Raw genomic sequence first — 15,454 nt, 5'->3', positions numbered from 1 at the left:
ATTTTGCTGGTGCACTACATGTTTTAAATGTTCTATATAAAAAAAACTTAGCATGGATGCCCTTTATTTTTATTTGTTACACCTAACTACACATCACAATTTACATTCATGTTTTACTTCACCCTTTAGTACTGCTGATCAATCCCATGTAGGTTTTTTCAGTTAGCAAAGTTATGTATTTTGTTTTCCTGGAAGGACACCTAGTGGCCAAAATTGTAATATCTTTTACTAGAATATTTAGATAGTGCTGTTATCAAATGTGTACTTTTGCATTAAAACTACATTTTGGAGGTGACAAATTGGTAAAGCGCATTAAACTATAAGGTATATTTAACATTAATGCAATTAAGGAAGGAAGAAAGAAAGGAGATCAAAACACTGCACCACCCACAGCTGTATTAGTTTGTAGACTCAGAACAAGTTAAAACTTAAACTTTAATTAACCATTAAAATTTATCAAATAGTTAAAACCAAGGGGTATGGCTCGGTGACACACTGAGGTGTCCACGACACATCGTTCAAACCAGCACAGGTATAGTTAATCCCGCATTTACACTTCTCCCCCCCTGCTCCCCCTAAACCAGGCACAGAGTGCTAGTGTGGACACCTCAGTGTGTCACCGAGCCGTACCCCTTACTTTTAACTATTTGATATATTTTAATGGTTAATTAAAGGTTAAGTTTTAACTTGGTCTGAGTCTACTAACTAATACAGCTGTGGGTGGTGCAGTGTTTTGATCTTCTTTCTTCCTTAATTGCATTTATGTTTTTGATTATGCACATTTTTTGTTTAAGTGTTGGTGCACCATTTATATCTTCAAATTGGCCTATATTTAACATTATACAGTTATTAATGGCCAAAGTCATGGAAAAATGGTCATCCACCAGCATTTCTTGTGTTCTGTGCTGTGCCACACAAAGAATAGGCCCAGCTGTTTAAATGGCATGGGGATGTTTTATAAATTTCCATAAAGTTATATTTCCTACATTTTCCTTTAGCGTAGACATTCATGTTTAGACATGTTCACCTTTGCCTCTTTGTTTCTTCTCCTTTTGCTCACTGAGCTTGTCCAGAGGTAAGCTGCTCATATCTAAACCATACACTGTCCTAGCCAGCACTGCTGTGAGTGAATCCATGATCTTCGACCACTCATTAATAAGTTCTTCCCAGTCAGTGAGTGAGGACAGGACGCTCAGCAGTTCATCCCACAAATCTCGAGATATGTAAACACACAGATTGGCTCGGATCCACGCTACAATTAGAGTCTACAAGGCAGAGATTGGGAACATGATTAAGAATAGTGAAGCCTTTTATAGTTAGATAATGCCATAATACCAGGTACATGAATAAAAGTTGCTATAGGTAGCATAAAAGCAATAAACCTTCACCTAAAAGAAGAGAAGACAACTGCAATGGAAGGTTATCTACATGGCTTTGCTGCCTGGGCTGTACAAAGTATAAAGCTTAACACTGCATAAGAGTAAATTCTTCATTTACAAAATAAAGTTGTTAATGCACAACAGATAGGGAACCCCTGCATCAGAGTAGCTGCAATTCGTAATATTTAAACAAAGGGAATATCATTGTATTTGTGGAAAGTCTCATTTAGTCTCCACCAATGCTGCTTCTTACCTGCAGCGATAGGCTAACTAGTCAAAGCAACAGTCAAAGCCATGACATAAAAGTAAAAACAAACTGATTTTATAAATGTGGCATCAAAGATCAAAACAGTCAACAAGAAAGCTACTTTGGACATGCAGGAACCATATCATGTTAAAACGACACAAGCTGTTAGTGGTTACGTTATTTTTACCCTCTTGTTGTATTTGGTTTGAATGAGGAGGGATAGAAAGATGCAGAAGCTGTCTCTGATCTAAATGCTTATGATCAGCATGGAGGAGCATCAGTAAGAGAAAAAATGGCCCCATTTAAGAAAATGGGGGGAAGGGCAGAGAACCCTTAAACTTAAAAACTTGCAAGTGTTGCATACAGGATAAGTAGCTCATGGACATCCCACAGAATGACTTCATTGTGAACCAGCATGTTTGGGAACCTCAAAGGGCCCCCCAGTGCTTTAACATCTGCCTATATTAGGTATTAACTTTAGGGCTGCCTTGTGTCTGAGAGCACAACACTCACCTTGGACCAAGTTGCTACCCAACCCCTCTGATATTGCTCCCAGTGGCCTCAAAGCAGGTGCTTATTCTTGAATTTCTGACTTTTGGAAGCATAAAGACCATGTGTACTACCAAACAGAGCCTCTAGTAGTCTGCCAGTCCATACTGGGCTACTAATTAACCAATCTGAGTCCTTATTGGTCACCTACTAGAAAAGTTTTTGTGCTTGTGTAGCTTTTTTAAAACGTGGCTAATGGGTAAAAAAAAGTTTGTGGATCTCTGATATAAGGTAAGGGCGCAAGCTATTAATGTACTTAAGTGAGACATGAACCCAAAAAAATTAAAAAGAAAAGAAAACTGCTTTTGTGCTTTGTTGTAATTAAAATGATATGCAAGATATATTTTCAATACAATCCTATTTATTTGAACACAAGCACGTAGAGTCACTTTAAACATTTTAAACTAGGATTATGATAAAATGATGAAGTATATTTTCAACAGATTAGAAGCATAGGGGAATTTGAAGGACGAATGAGCCAGTGATCTGCAAGAGTTTGTGGGGTATAAGGACAGAATAAATTTGGACAATAAAGGGGTTGTTCACCTCCAAATTAACTTTTAGTACAATATGTAGAGAATGCTATTTTGAGGCAATTTGCAAAAGGTCTTCATTTTGTATAATTTGTGGTTTCTGTATTATTAAGCTTTTTGTTCAGTGGCTTTCTAGGGATTTCAGTAGTTATCTAGTTGTTAGGGGCCAATTTAAGCTAGCAACCAGGCAGTGGTTTGAAAGAGATGGGAATGTGAATTGAGGAGGGCCTAAACAGAAAGATAAATGAAAAAAAATAACAATAAAATTGTAGCCTCATAGAGGAAAAGGTTTTTTTGGCTGCTGGGGTCAGAAGATCAGAAGAGGAAGGCAAATAATATGATATAGAAAGGCCTGTTCTTAGCAACTTTTTGGTCTTCATTTTTTATCCTTTTTTTAAAATTAAGAGTTAACCTGAAGGGGAAGGACCCCTGTAATATTCTTGCCTTTTATAATTACAGAAAATGCTGAAAGCTTGTTACCTCAGCACAACACTTAATGTTTGTAAAATGTTTTGTATAAGACATCTATAAATGAATATGTCCATTAGCTATATTTTCAATGTATTACAGTGCGTAGTAACCTATACTCAACCGCCACTCAGCAGATTGAGTTCATATTGCAGGGAAGATATTTAATTAAATAGGTCTTTCTTGTGCCCTAGCTGGTAACAATTATTATCGACTCCCTTCTAGATGAATGGGTGGCAAGCAAATAAATGGCACAGCTGGCACATGGTCCTACGTAAGCTTTAAAACCCATTAGATAAACATTAGCCTACCAAGTGTTCCAGGAAATGAAAAGTTTTAGGAGCAAGACTGGGTTTCCTTCCCAGGTTTCCCCTTGATTACATGCAAATATACCTACCCGGAATAGAACACCAGCCAAGTCCTGAGAGAAGAGGTCCTTCTTCAGATTGTCCTTTGGTTTCTGAACAACGGCTTCTGTTATCCTCAGCAATATCTGCAGCATTTGCTCCCTTGCAAAACAAAAAACATTCCAGCTCAGCCAAAAATATGATAGAGATGATTGTGTGTGGTTTAAAGGGATTATGCCATGATTTTAAGGGTGTAGTTTTTACATACTTCATTAAACTATACAGGTTCCCTTATCCTGAAAGTTCTAAATTATGGAAAAGCCATCTCCCTTAGACTCCATTATAAGCAAATAATTCAAATTTTTTTCTCTGTAATAATAAAACATTACCCAACTAAGATATAATTAATCCTTATTGGAAGCAACACAAGCCTATTGGGTTTAAACCCCAGGTCCCAAGCATTCATTGCCTTGAGAGGAAACTTCGGCGAGTTCAGCAAATCACGGCGCCGCGTATGCCATCCCACCGGCGATTTACATTCTAGCCGATCAGATGGCATTGTGAGAGATTAATCGCCCACAACAGCGGAGGTTTGTCACAGCGCGACTAATCTCCCCGTGTGTCACGGCCCTTAGGGCAAAGACACACGGAGCTACTAGTAGCAGCTACTTGTCGTGGCTACTAAAAAAGACAATGCTGATCATTTACCGATTATTGTCTCTAAGTGTGTTTTAGCAGAGGCAATTCTTAGTATTGTCTATGGCAGGGTATTTTCTAGAGATCAGTAGCCTTGAAAAAGTAGCTGCTACTAGTAGCCCAGGGTGTCTTCACCCTTAGGGCCGTGACAGACTGGTAGATTAGTCACCCGCAACAAATCTCCCATGTAGCTGGCGACTAATCTCCCCGAAATGCCATTGCCGATGGGATGGCATACGCCTTGAAAGGAAACTTTGGTGATTTCGGTGCCACGTATGCCATCCCACCGGCGATTTACATTCTCGCTGGTGGGATCGCATTTCGGGGAGATTTGCCACGCGGCGACTAATCTCCCCATCTGCCACGGCCCTTAGGTGGTATTCTTATAGCTGCCACTAGGTTGAGTAGCATGAGAGAACTTTTACCAATGCAGAGGATTTGAGTTCATTTTGATTAATACAATGCTAAAACCTTCTCTAGCCATAAGAAAAGGTGTTTTTTTGAAGGTTAAGTTGCAGTTTTCGGACTCACTGCTTCACACTGCTTATAATGTGTTAGGGGCTAAAAATCAGGCCGCGATTTGTGGAAAGGCCACAAAGACTTGGGTCTGGTGCGGCACAATTTAACATAACATAGCTTTTGCACACCACAATGAAAAAGAAAAAGTGAACATATCTAACAAATTCTTTAATTAATTCTTTAATTAAGCCATATATGGGATTCTTAGCCTGTGGGTCAGGAAATGTGTCCCCTTGCAAATAAAGGAAGGTCATTATGATCCCCATAAAAAAATACAGTAGAAAATATTAATGAAAGCAAGGTACATAAATATATTTTAGGCTACAATGCTACAACTTAATTCACATTTTCTAATTTAAAGGGGCTGTTAAATGAACTTTAAGTATGATGTAGAGTGTGCTATCCTGGGACAATTTGCAATTGGTCTTCATTTTTTATTTGCAGTTTTTGAATTATTTAGCTTTATGCTTAACAGCTCTCCAATTTGGAATTTTAGCAGCTATCTAGTTGCTAAGGCCCAATTTAACCTAGTAACCAGGCAGTGGTAAGAAAGAGAGATAAGAATAGTAATAGAGGAGCAACTAAATAAAAATATAAGTAAATAAAAAATAACAATGACAGAACTGTAGCTTTAGTTTAGCTGCTGGGGTCAGTGTCCCCTATTTGAAAACTATAAAGAGTTAGAAGAGGATGGCAAATAAATTTTAAAAATAAAAAATGAAGAACAATTGAAAAGTTGTTAAGAATAGGCCATTCTATAACATACTTAAAGTTAACCTGAAAGTGAACAAACCCTTTAACCTGGGTATCCTGTAAAAAAACAGGCACAGGTACTAGACCCTGGGCAACCAATAATGCACTTCAGGTGTGAAAACTCCATCGTTGACATCTTTACAAACAATACAGTATCTCATTACCATGAAAAGTCTAAAAACATTTATTCCTATTGTATTGGTAGAAAATGAGAGTTCGCCATTTGATAAATACACTTAGAAAAATCCCATAGCAATGAAAACAAAGTGGGAGAATTTTTCTGTGGTGAGTTCTAATCTCACATTTTGATAAATCTGCCCCTTAGTGTTAAATCCATACTGTTAGATACAGTCACCTTTAAAGTGAAGCAACGTTATTTGAACTCAATCAAAGATCTAGAATCAACACATTATTGATAGGACCTATGTCTTTTTTTGTGAAGGGGTATCCATTAGGTAAATGGTACCATTCAGTTATTTGCCAGACTGTACTGCGATTGCAACTGGTAAGTCTTAAAGGAACAGTAACACCAAAAATGAAAGAGCTTTAAAGTAATAAAAATATAATGCACTGTTGCCCTGCACTGGTAAAACTGGTGTGTTTGCTACAGTAATATTACTATAATTTATATCAGTGCTGTCCAACTTCTGTTGTACCGAGGGCCGGAATTTTTCCGACCTACGTGGTGGAGGGCCGATAATGGAAGCCAGTTTTGACCACTCCCCTTTTTGAAACCGCACCCACTTGAAACCACACCCATGCTATCACATGACCATACCCATATTGTTCTAGTACAGCAAAAACCTGCCATACTCTGCCTGCCCTACCCTGCCTGTGTGTGCCATACTCTGCCTTCCCTACCCTGCCTGTGTGTGCCATACTCTGCCTTCCCTACCCTGCCTGTGTGTGCCATACTCTGCCTTCCCTACCCTGCCTGTGTGCCATACTTTCACTGTGTGTGCCATTCTTGGCTGGTTTGTGCCATACTTGGCCTGTGTGTGCCATACTCTGCCTGCCCTACCCTGCCTGTGTGTGCCATACTCTGCCTTCCCTACCCTGCCTGCGTGTGCCATACTTTCACTGTGTTTGCCATTCTTGGCTGGTTTGTGCCATACTTGGCCTGTGTGTGCCATACTCTGCCTTCCCTACCCTGCCTGTGTGTGCCATACTCTGCTTGCCCTATGATGCCTGTGTGTATGGCACACACAGGCAGCATACAGTGACACAATGCTGGCACTGCTCCTACAGTCTGCACAATAACTATATATTAAAAAAACTTTTTAATTGAAGTACCACCTCAGTATATGTTCTTTTTGTAGTGTGCAGGGATTATTTGTGGGTTTCTACTGCTCCTGAGGTGTGAACAGGGGAACAATGTGGGTGATTACAGCCTGAGCCTGAGGTGTGAACACTGCAGGGGGTGAACAATGCAGAGATTAAAAGGTGTGAACAACACAGGGTTGATACCATTTAAAGCTTACACAAGTACGGATACCATTTAAAGCTTACACAAGAGTAAGCCATCAAAGCAGCCAGGCAGGTGGGGGGCCACACAAAGGGGGGTTGCGGGCCGCATGCGGCCCGCGGGCCGCCAGTTGGACAGCACTGATTTATATAATAAGCTGCTGTGTAGCCATGGGGGCAGCCATTCAAGCTGGAAAAAAGGAGAAAAGGCACAGGTTACATAGCAGATAACAGATAAGTTCTGTAGAATACAATGGTGTTTTATCTGTTATCTGCTAAGTGCCTGTGCCTTTTCTCCTTTGAATGGCTGCCTCCATGGCTACACAGCAGCTTATTTATATAAATTATAGTAGACTTTCTGAAGTAAACACACAACTTTTACCAGTGCAGGGCAGCAGCACATTATATTTTAGTTACTTTTTTACACTTTCATTTTTTGGTGTTACTGTTCCTTTAAGTTCTTTTTTTTAATCCGCTTTCATTTCAGCAAAGCTATTTTGATGTAACAACACAGAGAGAAACAATAGAATTTGTTGTTTTGTTTGTATAATACTTCAAATCCCATGGATATCTTAAATTAATGCGTCATTAGCCGTTACTATTGCCAAGTTTTAAGGCTTTCAAAAGCTTCCGAGATATGTCCTTTTGGAGATATTAACTGTCTTACTGAGCCAATTTTCTACAAACATTCTGCATTAATCTATAAGCTTTAGCTTCCTTCTTTTGTAAAGCGCAGTGTGTGTTAATTCAGATTCCACTGTTTATTTGCTTTGGAGTAGGCCTCGTTCTCTTGGCTTTTTAATATTGGAATCAGCCCTGACTGTGAGGAGATGGGGATTTTTTCTATACTTTTTTGTTTGTTTGTTTTGTTACCAATGACAGTTTATAGTCAACTGAGTAGTGTGAATACCCAACGCTCAGAGACCGAAAAGAAAATGAAATTGTACGAATGAATATGGCTAGAAATGCTATATTCTGTAATGAACTTACTGTACCAGAAGCCCTATAACATTTATAATACAATTCTCCACAGTTGTTCACAGGAGCTCTCTATCTTATATCGGGTTAGGCTATTTTTTGTCAGTGACACTGCACATGCTCAGTGCACTCTGTTCTGTACACTGTTAGGAGTGTAAAGAAACTGATGGTGAGCTGCTATGTAATGTTAGCCTTGCATAGTAATTTAATGCCGTATATTGTGAGCTAGTCCCTAATTCAGGTAAGAGCAGCCCAAAGCATGTGTTATGAATTTGCCCGAAACTAGCCAAAGAGACAAGCTACTGGGTGCTCACTGTTAAAGGGCTGTGGTGGCCTTGGGCTGGTACAAAAGCACATAACAAAAGCAGGACATCCGCAGGTTACCTTTAAGGTTTATCATTCACACCTAAACTCAACACTCAATTATGATCAAGTATGATATATACTGTAGGTTTTTTACCACTACATGGGCCATAAGGATTAAACATTCTACTCTAACACCATTACAAAGGATACCTTAAAAGGATTCTGACACTTTTTTCACAAAAAGAATAAAGGTAATAATGCGCCTCAATAAGCAAATAGATTTTTTTTTTATGTATATTTTAAAATTTGGCACAATGCAAGCCATTTTCTTACTGTCACCAAGCCCCATCAGCCTTGCTCTAATGTGCGTTTTCTGGGATGAGAAATGACTGTATTCAATGTGTAAGGCAGTTTCAATTTGCATAAATGGGAAGTAGCATGGGTGGCTTCAGGTATTTCCCTGCCAGCTAAAATATGCTGTTGAAAAAATTGCACCATGCCCCTAAATACATTACATGCAGTGAAACACAGCAGATCATGACACCCCAGAGTCCCCCTTAACCTTCCAAAAAGCAGGCTGGAATAGGTTTCAGAATTGTATTAATCAAAACGAACTCAGACATTATTTGCATTGCTTAAAATGCTCCCATGCAAAACCTAGTAGCAGAGAGTAGATTCCCACACTGCTGTGCTGGCTGTTTCTGAGAGCACAGGATCATGCATAATGAACCCAGGTGGCTGTCAATACATTATTAAAAGTGAACCAAAAAAAAATAGTTTGAAAATAACATTTTAAAGGTTGGAATTGATTATTTGCACATTTTGATCGCCACGAGGTACTTGAATTCACCATGACAAGAGAAAGTGTTGCAAGCAGTTCCTGCAGCTTCTGCCAATGGCTGACAAAGCTACAAAAAAGTCACTACATTTAAAGCATGGAATATGCCATAGCCAAGGGTAGTTTAGGTTGTTAATGTTAAAGAAAAATTTGACAAACTGTTTAACAAATAGTATACAATTATCTTATAAAGCACAGGGCTTCTAAGGCTCAGCATAATCTGAAATAACCTACATATATATATATATATATATATATATATACACACATATACACACATATATATATATATATATATATATATATATATACACACACACATATATATATATATATATACACACACACATATATATATATATATATATATATATATACACACACATATTATATATATATACACACACATATTATATATATATACACATATATACACACACATATTTTATATTTATATATATATATATTTATATATATATATATATATATATATATATATATATATATATATATATATATATATATATATATATATATATATATATATATATATATATAAAAAAGCAGATAATGTAAATTTACAATCTGTATTCCACTGCATTAGTATGTTGTTTTTTTACTATCCTCTGATAAAATGAATTATTCACAGCAGTGAAGTTTAAAGGGAAACTAAGGATTGCTTCCCTTAGGAAAACAAGTAGTAGTTGGTTCATAAGGGATTGAATTAACTTTTGTTTTCTGTAGCCAGACATTTCACTGCATACTACTTGTATTGTTATATCGTTTATTCAGGGTCTGGGGCAGTATTGCCACATTAATTAGGTGGCTTGTTATAATAAAGGTAGTTCTTTGAATAATTAAGGTAGTTATTTGAATAGAGACGGGAAGATAAATAGTAAAGGTCTACAAGAAAATAACCATAAGCCAAATTCAATCGTTAAGCAATTGGCACATGTGGAGATCCATAGCTGCCATTTGAATTTGGTTACATATACTGTAGGGTTCATTGTTGCTACTGGACAAACCAAAGCCAACATTAGAAGCGAGCATGGATAACCTTCCTAAAGTGTTGGTAAGGTGTGGGAATGTTGATCAACAGGTATAGAACAGGTATAGAATCTGTTATCTGGAAACCTGTTATACGGAAAGCTCCAAATTACAGGAAGACAATCTACCACAGACTCTATTTTAAGCAAATAATTCACATTTTTATAACTGATTTTATTAATTCTTTAATGGAGGCAAACGATCCTATAGGATTTATTTAATATTTAAATAATCTTTATTACATTTTAGGTATAGAGATCCAAATTATGGAAAGACCCCTTACCCGGAAAACCCCAGATCCTGAGAATTCTGGATGACAGGTCCCCTACGTGTACCTTTCACTATTTAAAAATAAATTACCATGTTTTCTTGTCCATAGCAAGATCCATGATCATGCGCCTGTAAATACTTAGAACAGATTTGCAGGTTTCAACTTGTTCCTCCAGGAGCAGGGGGACCTCTGGACAAGGTTCCAACAGAAATACATTTGCTGAGTTGGTTAGGAACACCTACAATGATTACAATTAATTAGATAACAGCAAAATACATATGAAGCTCAAAAAAAAAAGGAAAACTGCTTCTTAGTAAATTGAGGTAGAAATCTTACTCTTAAGGTGGCCATACACGGACCGATTTTTTACTTACAAACGACCGATTCCCGAACGATCCGATGCTATCGTTAAGTTATCGTATAGTTGGTGGTGTACGAACGATCGTCGGCCCACTAAACGAGCCGACATTATCGTCCCCAAAATCGATCGGCCAGGTTTAAAAATTTTGGTCGTTTAACGATAAAATCTGCCAGTTGGTGTGAGTGTCAGACATTTGTCTTTCAACGATTGTTCTCTGCGCATGTCACGATTGCCAGCAGCAGAAGTCAACGACATCGATAGTACGTAGATGTACGATCGTAGGTATTTTACGATAATGATGCGACAAAATCTTTCCCGAATTATCGTTGCCCGTGGATGGCATATCGTATGGGAACTCGATCGCCATACGATCGTTTGTCGATATAATCGTTCATCGCACAACGAGCGAAATCGCCTCGTGTATGGCCACCTTTAGTTACGGTCGGTCCGGGTGCTCAAGCCCCAGACCTTCAGCTTAAGGAGCCAATTGGAAAAACACATTGAAAATGCAGGCTGACACTCCGGATCACCAAAAAATAGAACGTTTCAAAGCCGCTCGATTTATAATAAAAACATATTTAGTTTATTATGTCCATACACAATACAAAAAAGCCTTACGCTTTTCGTACCAAGAAGGGTACTTAATCATACGCCTATGATTAAGTACCCTTCTTGGTAAGAAACGCGCAAGGCTTTATTGTATTGTGTATGGACATAATAAACTAAATACGTTTTTACTATAAACCGAGCGGCTTTGAAACCTTCTATTTATTGGTGATCCGGAGTGTCAGCCTGCATTTCCAGCAAAATACATATACAAACATTTTCATTCTATTAAAAATAAGTAAGCCGTTTTTATATTTCTAAAATTGCTTTAAATACTTTAAAAAGAGCACAGAATAACGTACCTTTACTCCAATGCATTTAGTCTCATTTTGCTTATACACCACAAGCTCATTTCAGACATTTCCTTGTCTAGCGTGAAACTCCACCCCCTTTCTGAGCTCTCCTCTCTTTGACTGTAAGGGCAGTCTAAGATGTGCCTACTGCACTATCTTATAGCTTTCCATTGGAGCAAAAGGCACTTCTTTGACCGTCTTCACAGTCAGAGAGAGAAGAGCTCAGTTAAGAGAAGGGGACGGACCTTCATACTAGACTAGGAAGAAGCTGAAAGAGCTGCAGTTGAACTGCTTGTGATACAGAATCTACATGAAACTAAATGCATAGAGAAAGGAATGTTATTCTGGGGGCTGTTTAGAGTCTTTTTAAGGGACTTTAATATAAAAGGCTTACTTATCCTTTAGGAGCCACCTGCTATTTTCCAAATGATTGAGTGTGAATGGTAATCTAAGAACTCAGAGCAACATCCATCTGTTTTTTACTAGTCTAATATGAGAAGGCCAGAAGCACCTTTACAAAGCAAATAGAAAATGAAGAAAACCTGCTTGTAAGAAACAAAAAATACAGGAATCAATCTGTTCATGTCTGTGCTGTTAAATCGACTAAGAGAAACAGCTTACACAGTTGTCATATTTTCTCTAAAAAAGGGAAATGTGGTAACTGTACAAGCTGTTTCCCTGAAAAAGGTAAAATATGTTTATACATAATGTATTGACCATTTTGTTGGTTGCTGTGAGCACAGAGAATACTTTATGGGTCTGTTTACATATATCTATACCTGGAAGTGAGAGTTGCAACATTGCTGGCCCCAGCACAGAACAAACTATGGCCTTACCCTTCTCACCACTGGACTGACATAGTATAATAAAAGCCCAAATATAAGTTTGTACCACACACAGCAACCAATCAGTATGTAGCATTTCCTTGCTATGGTGCAAACTTTGCAACTTTTAAACTGTTATCAAGTAAGTTTCTTTCCGAGGAGAAATCCATCCACAACAGCTTTTAGTTCTGGCACTGACCACAGGAATGTTTGCTCTACATTTCCTGACTGGTAATATCTCGAAGCAAATGTATGTGCAAGGCAAAAACCAGATATAGACATAAGGGGTACAAAGGTGAGATAGTCAGTGGGTTTCAGTGTCGTTAAACTAAGCACTAATGATATTACCATTAAAGGAGAAGGAAAGTTAAAATCACTGGGGGTGCCAAATTTTAGGCACCCTCCAGTGATTAGGACTGCTTACCTGATAACCCGGGCTGGTGCTCCTGTTAGCAGATAATCCTACCACCTGGGGTACATGCAGGCAAGCAATCCTCTTCCTTTCTTCTCCTTTTGCTGTGATCCCAGGGCCAACGTATGCACTTTTTTGTTAAAGTTAGGCTTTTAACGCTAATGCGCAAGAGCAGCAGGCGCAAAGAAAGAAGATGGAAGAGGATCGCTAGCCTGCATGAACCCCGGGTTAATCTGATTTTGCTAACAGGAGCACTACCCTGGGGTTTCAGGTAAGTGAATACAATCACTGAGGGGGGGGGATTGTTTACTAAGGAAGGGTTAATGGCATGAAGTTGCAACAAGATTAATGGGCCATACAATTAACAGACAAGCAGAGATAAAGAGGAGATAAAATTCTTCCATCATTTGTTTTTAGACTCTCACTAATCGGCTTTCACTGTAATCAGATACTGGGAACAGCATAACAATAGGGCAAGGTAACCTAGAACTCTTTCTGTTCTCCAGTGTGTCAAAAATCACTTATCACTGCATGTAGGTCAGCTCAGATAGGCCAGCGGGAAAATTCAGTCTGCAAGAAATGATGTCACCTCACAACACTCTAAAGCAGGGCTGTCCAACTGGCGGCCCGCGACCCCCCTCTGTGTGGCCCCCCACCTGTCTGGCTGCTTTGATGGCTTACCTTTGTGTATTACCTTTAAATGGTATCAGTACTGAGATTAACTGCCCCCCTGCATTGCTCACACCTCAGATTCAGGCTGTAATCCCCCTGTATTGTTTAATCATGTAATCCCCTGTACTGTTCACACCTTTTAATGCCTTCATTGTTTTCCCCCTGCAGTGTTCACACCTCAGGCTCTGGCTGTAATCACCCCCATTGTTCCCCTGTTCACACCTCATTGTCATTCCCTCTGACACATCCAGCATTGTGTCACTGTATGCTGCCTGTGTGTGCAATAGGGCAGGCATAGTATGGCACACATAGGCAGGGGAGGGCAAGCATAGTATGGCACATATAGGCAGGGGAGGGCAAGCATAGTATGGCACATATAGGCAGGGGAGGGCAAGCATAGTATGGCACACATAGGCAGGGGAGGGCAAGCATAGTATGGCACACATAGGCAGGGGAGGGCAGGAATAGTATGGCACACATAGGCAGGGGAGGGCAGGAATAGTATGGCACACATACGCAGGGGGGGCAGGCATAGTATGGCACACATAGGCAGGGGGGGCAGGCATAGTATGGCACACATAGGAAGGGGGGGCAGGCATAGTATGGCACACATAGGCGGGGGTGGGCAGGAATAGTATGGCACATTTAGGCAGGGGAGGGCAAGCATAGTATGGCACATATAGGCAGGGGAGGGCAAGCATAGTATGGCATACATAGGCAGGGGAGGGCAAGCATAGTATGGCACACATAGGCAGGGGAGGGCAAGCATAGTATGGCACACATAGGCAGGGGAGGGCAGGAATAATATGGCACACATAGGCAGGGGAGGGCAGGCATAGTATGGCACACATAGGCAGGGGGGGCAGGCATAGTATGGCACACATAGGAAGGGGGGGCAGGCATAGTATGGCACACATAGGAAGGGGAGGGCAAGCATAGTATGGTACATATAGGCAGGGGAGGGCAAGCATAGTATGGCACACATAGGAAGGGGAGGGCAAGCATAGTATGGCACACATAGGCAGGGGAGGGCAAGCATAGTATGGCACACATAGGCAGGGGAGGGCAGGCAGAGTATGGCACACACAGGCAGGGTAGGGCAGGCAGAGTATGGCACACATAGGCAGGAGAGGGCAGGCAGAGTATGGCACACATAGGAGGGGTAGGGCAAGCAGTACTCTGCCTGCTCTATGCCTTCCCTATGCTTCCTGTGTGTGCCATACTCTCCCTGCCCTATGCTGCTTGTGGAAGGTGAACCTGGCAGGGGTTTGTTCCTGGAGTTTGGCATTTGAAATTGTCATTATATGGTCCCCAAGGGGTGTAATTATATGCTGGGGGGTTGCTGTGCTATCCACAGAAGAGGAGGACGCATATCGATTTAAGTGTATGACATAATATAATTCTTTCATATATAAATGAAGGGTGATATCCCTTCAGTGAGCACCAACCATTGGGTTTTTGCTGTGTTGCCACCATTAATGTGGGGATGGTCTTAAAAGCTCTTGTGATAGCATGGGTGTAGTTTGAAGTGGGTGTGGTTTAAAAAAGGGGAGTGGTCAAAACAGGCTTCCATTATCGGCCCTCCACCATGTAGGCAAGAAAAATTCCGGCCCTCGGTACCACAGAAGTTGGACAGCACTGCTCTAAAGAATATAGAGAGCGATGCAGCATTTTTAAATGAGGAAACCAGTGGTACCAGTAACTTAGAGGTGTCAGTAGCAGGCTTAAAAAAAGGCATGAATAATGGGTGTCTATTTCAAAATGTGACCAGACAATTCTCCGATATACAGTATATTTAATTTGCATTAGTTTACAACTGCCATTTACTTCTTATAAAAACCAGTACAGGTATGGGATCTGTTATCCAAAAAGCTCTGACAGGAAGGCATTC

The 15,454-nt window shown here is 39.8% G+C and overlaps 1 protein-coding gene across 4 annotated transcripts in view; it reads right to left on the bottom strand.

The window, feature by feature from the left end:
- The window catches only part of ralgapa2 (Ral GTPase activating protein, alpha subunit 2 (catalytic)), a 183,806-nt gene that overhangs the window by 122,911 nt on the left and 45,441 nt on the right, over nucleotides 1–15,454 (bottom strand). For all 4 annotated transcript variants that reach the window (XM_031901519.1, XM_031901518.1, XM_031901520.1 and 1 more), the window contains 3 exon segments: nucleotides 10,485–10,633; nucleotides 3,574–3,685; nucleotides 1,028–1,265 (listed from right to left, as the gene is read on the bottom strand). In XM_031901519.1, the coding sequence (XP_031757379.1) occupies nucleotides 1,028–1,265; nucleotides 3,574–3,685; nucleotides 10,485–10,633 (499 nt within the window).

The sequence above is a fragment of the Xenopus tropicalis genome, chromosome 5 (genome assembly GCF_000004195.4).
Source record: "Xenopus tropicalis strain Nigerian chromosome 5, UCB_Xtro_10.0, whole genome shotgun sequence".
NCBI classification, from domain to species: domain Eukaryota; kingdom Metazoa; phylum Chordata; class Amphibia; order Anura; family Pipidae; genus Xenopus; species Xenopus tropicalis.
Note: the sequence above shows the minus strand (reverse complement) of the source record. Positions and strands in the feature narration are given on the sequence as shown.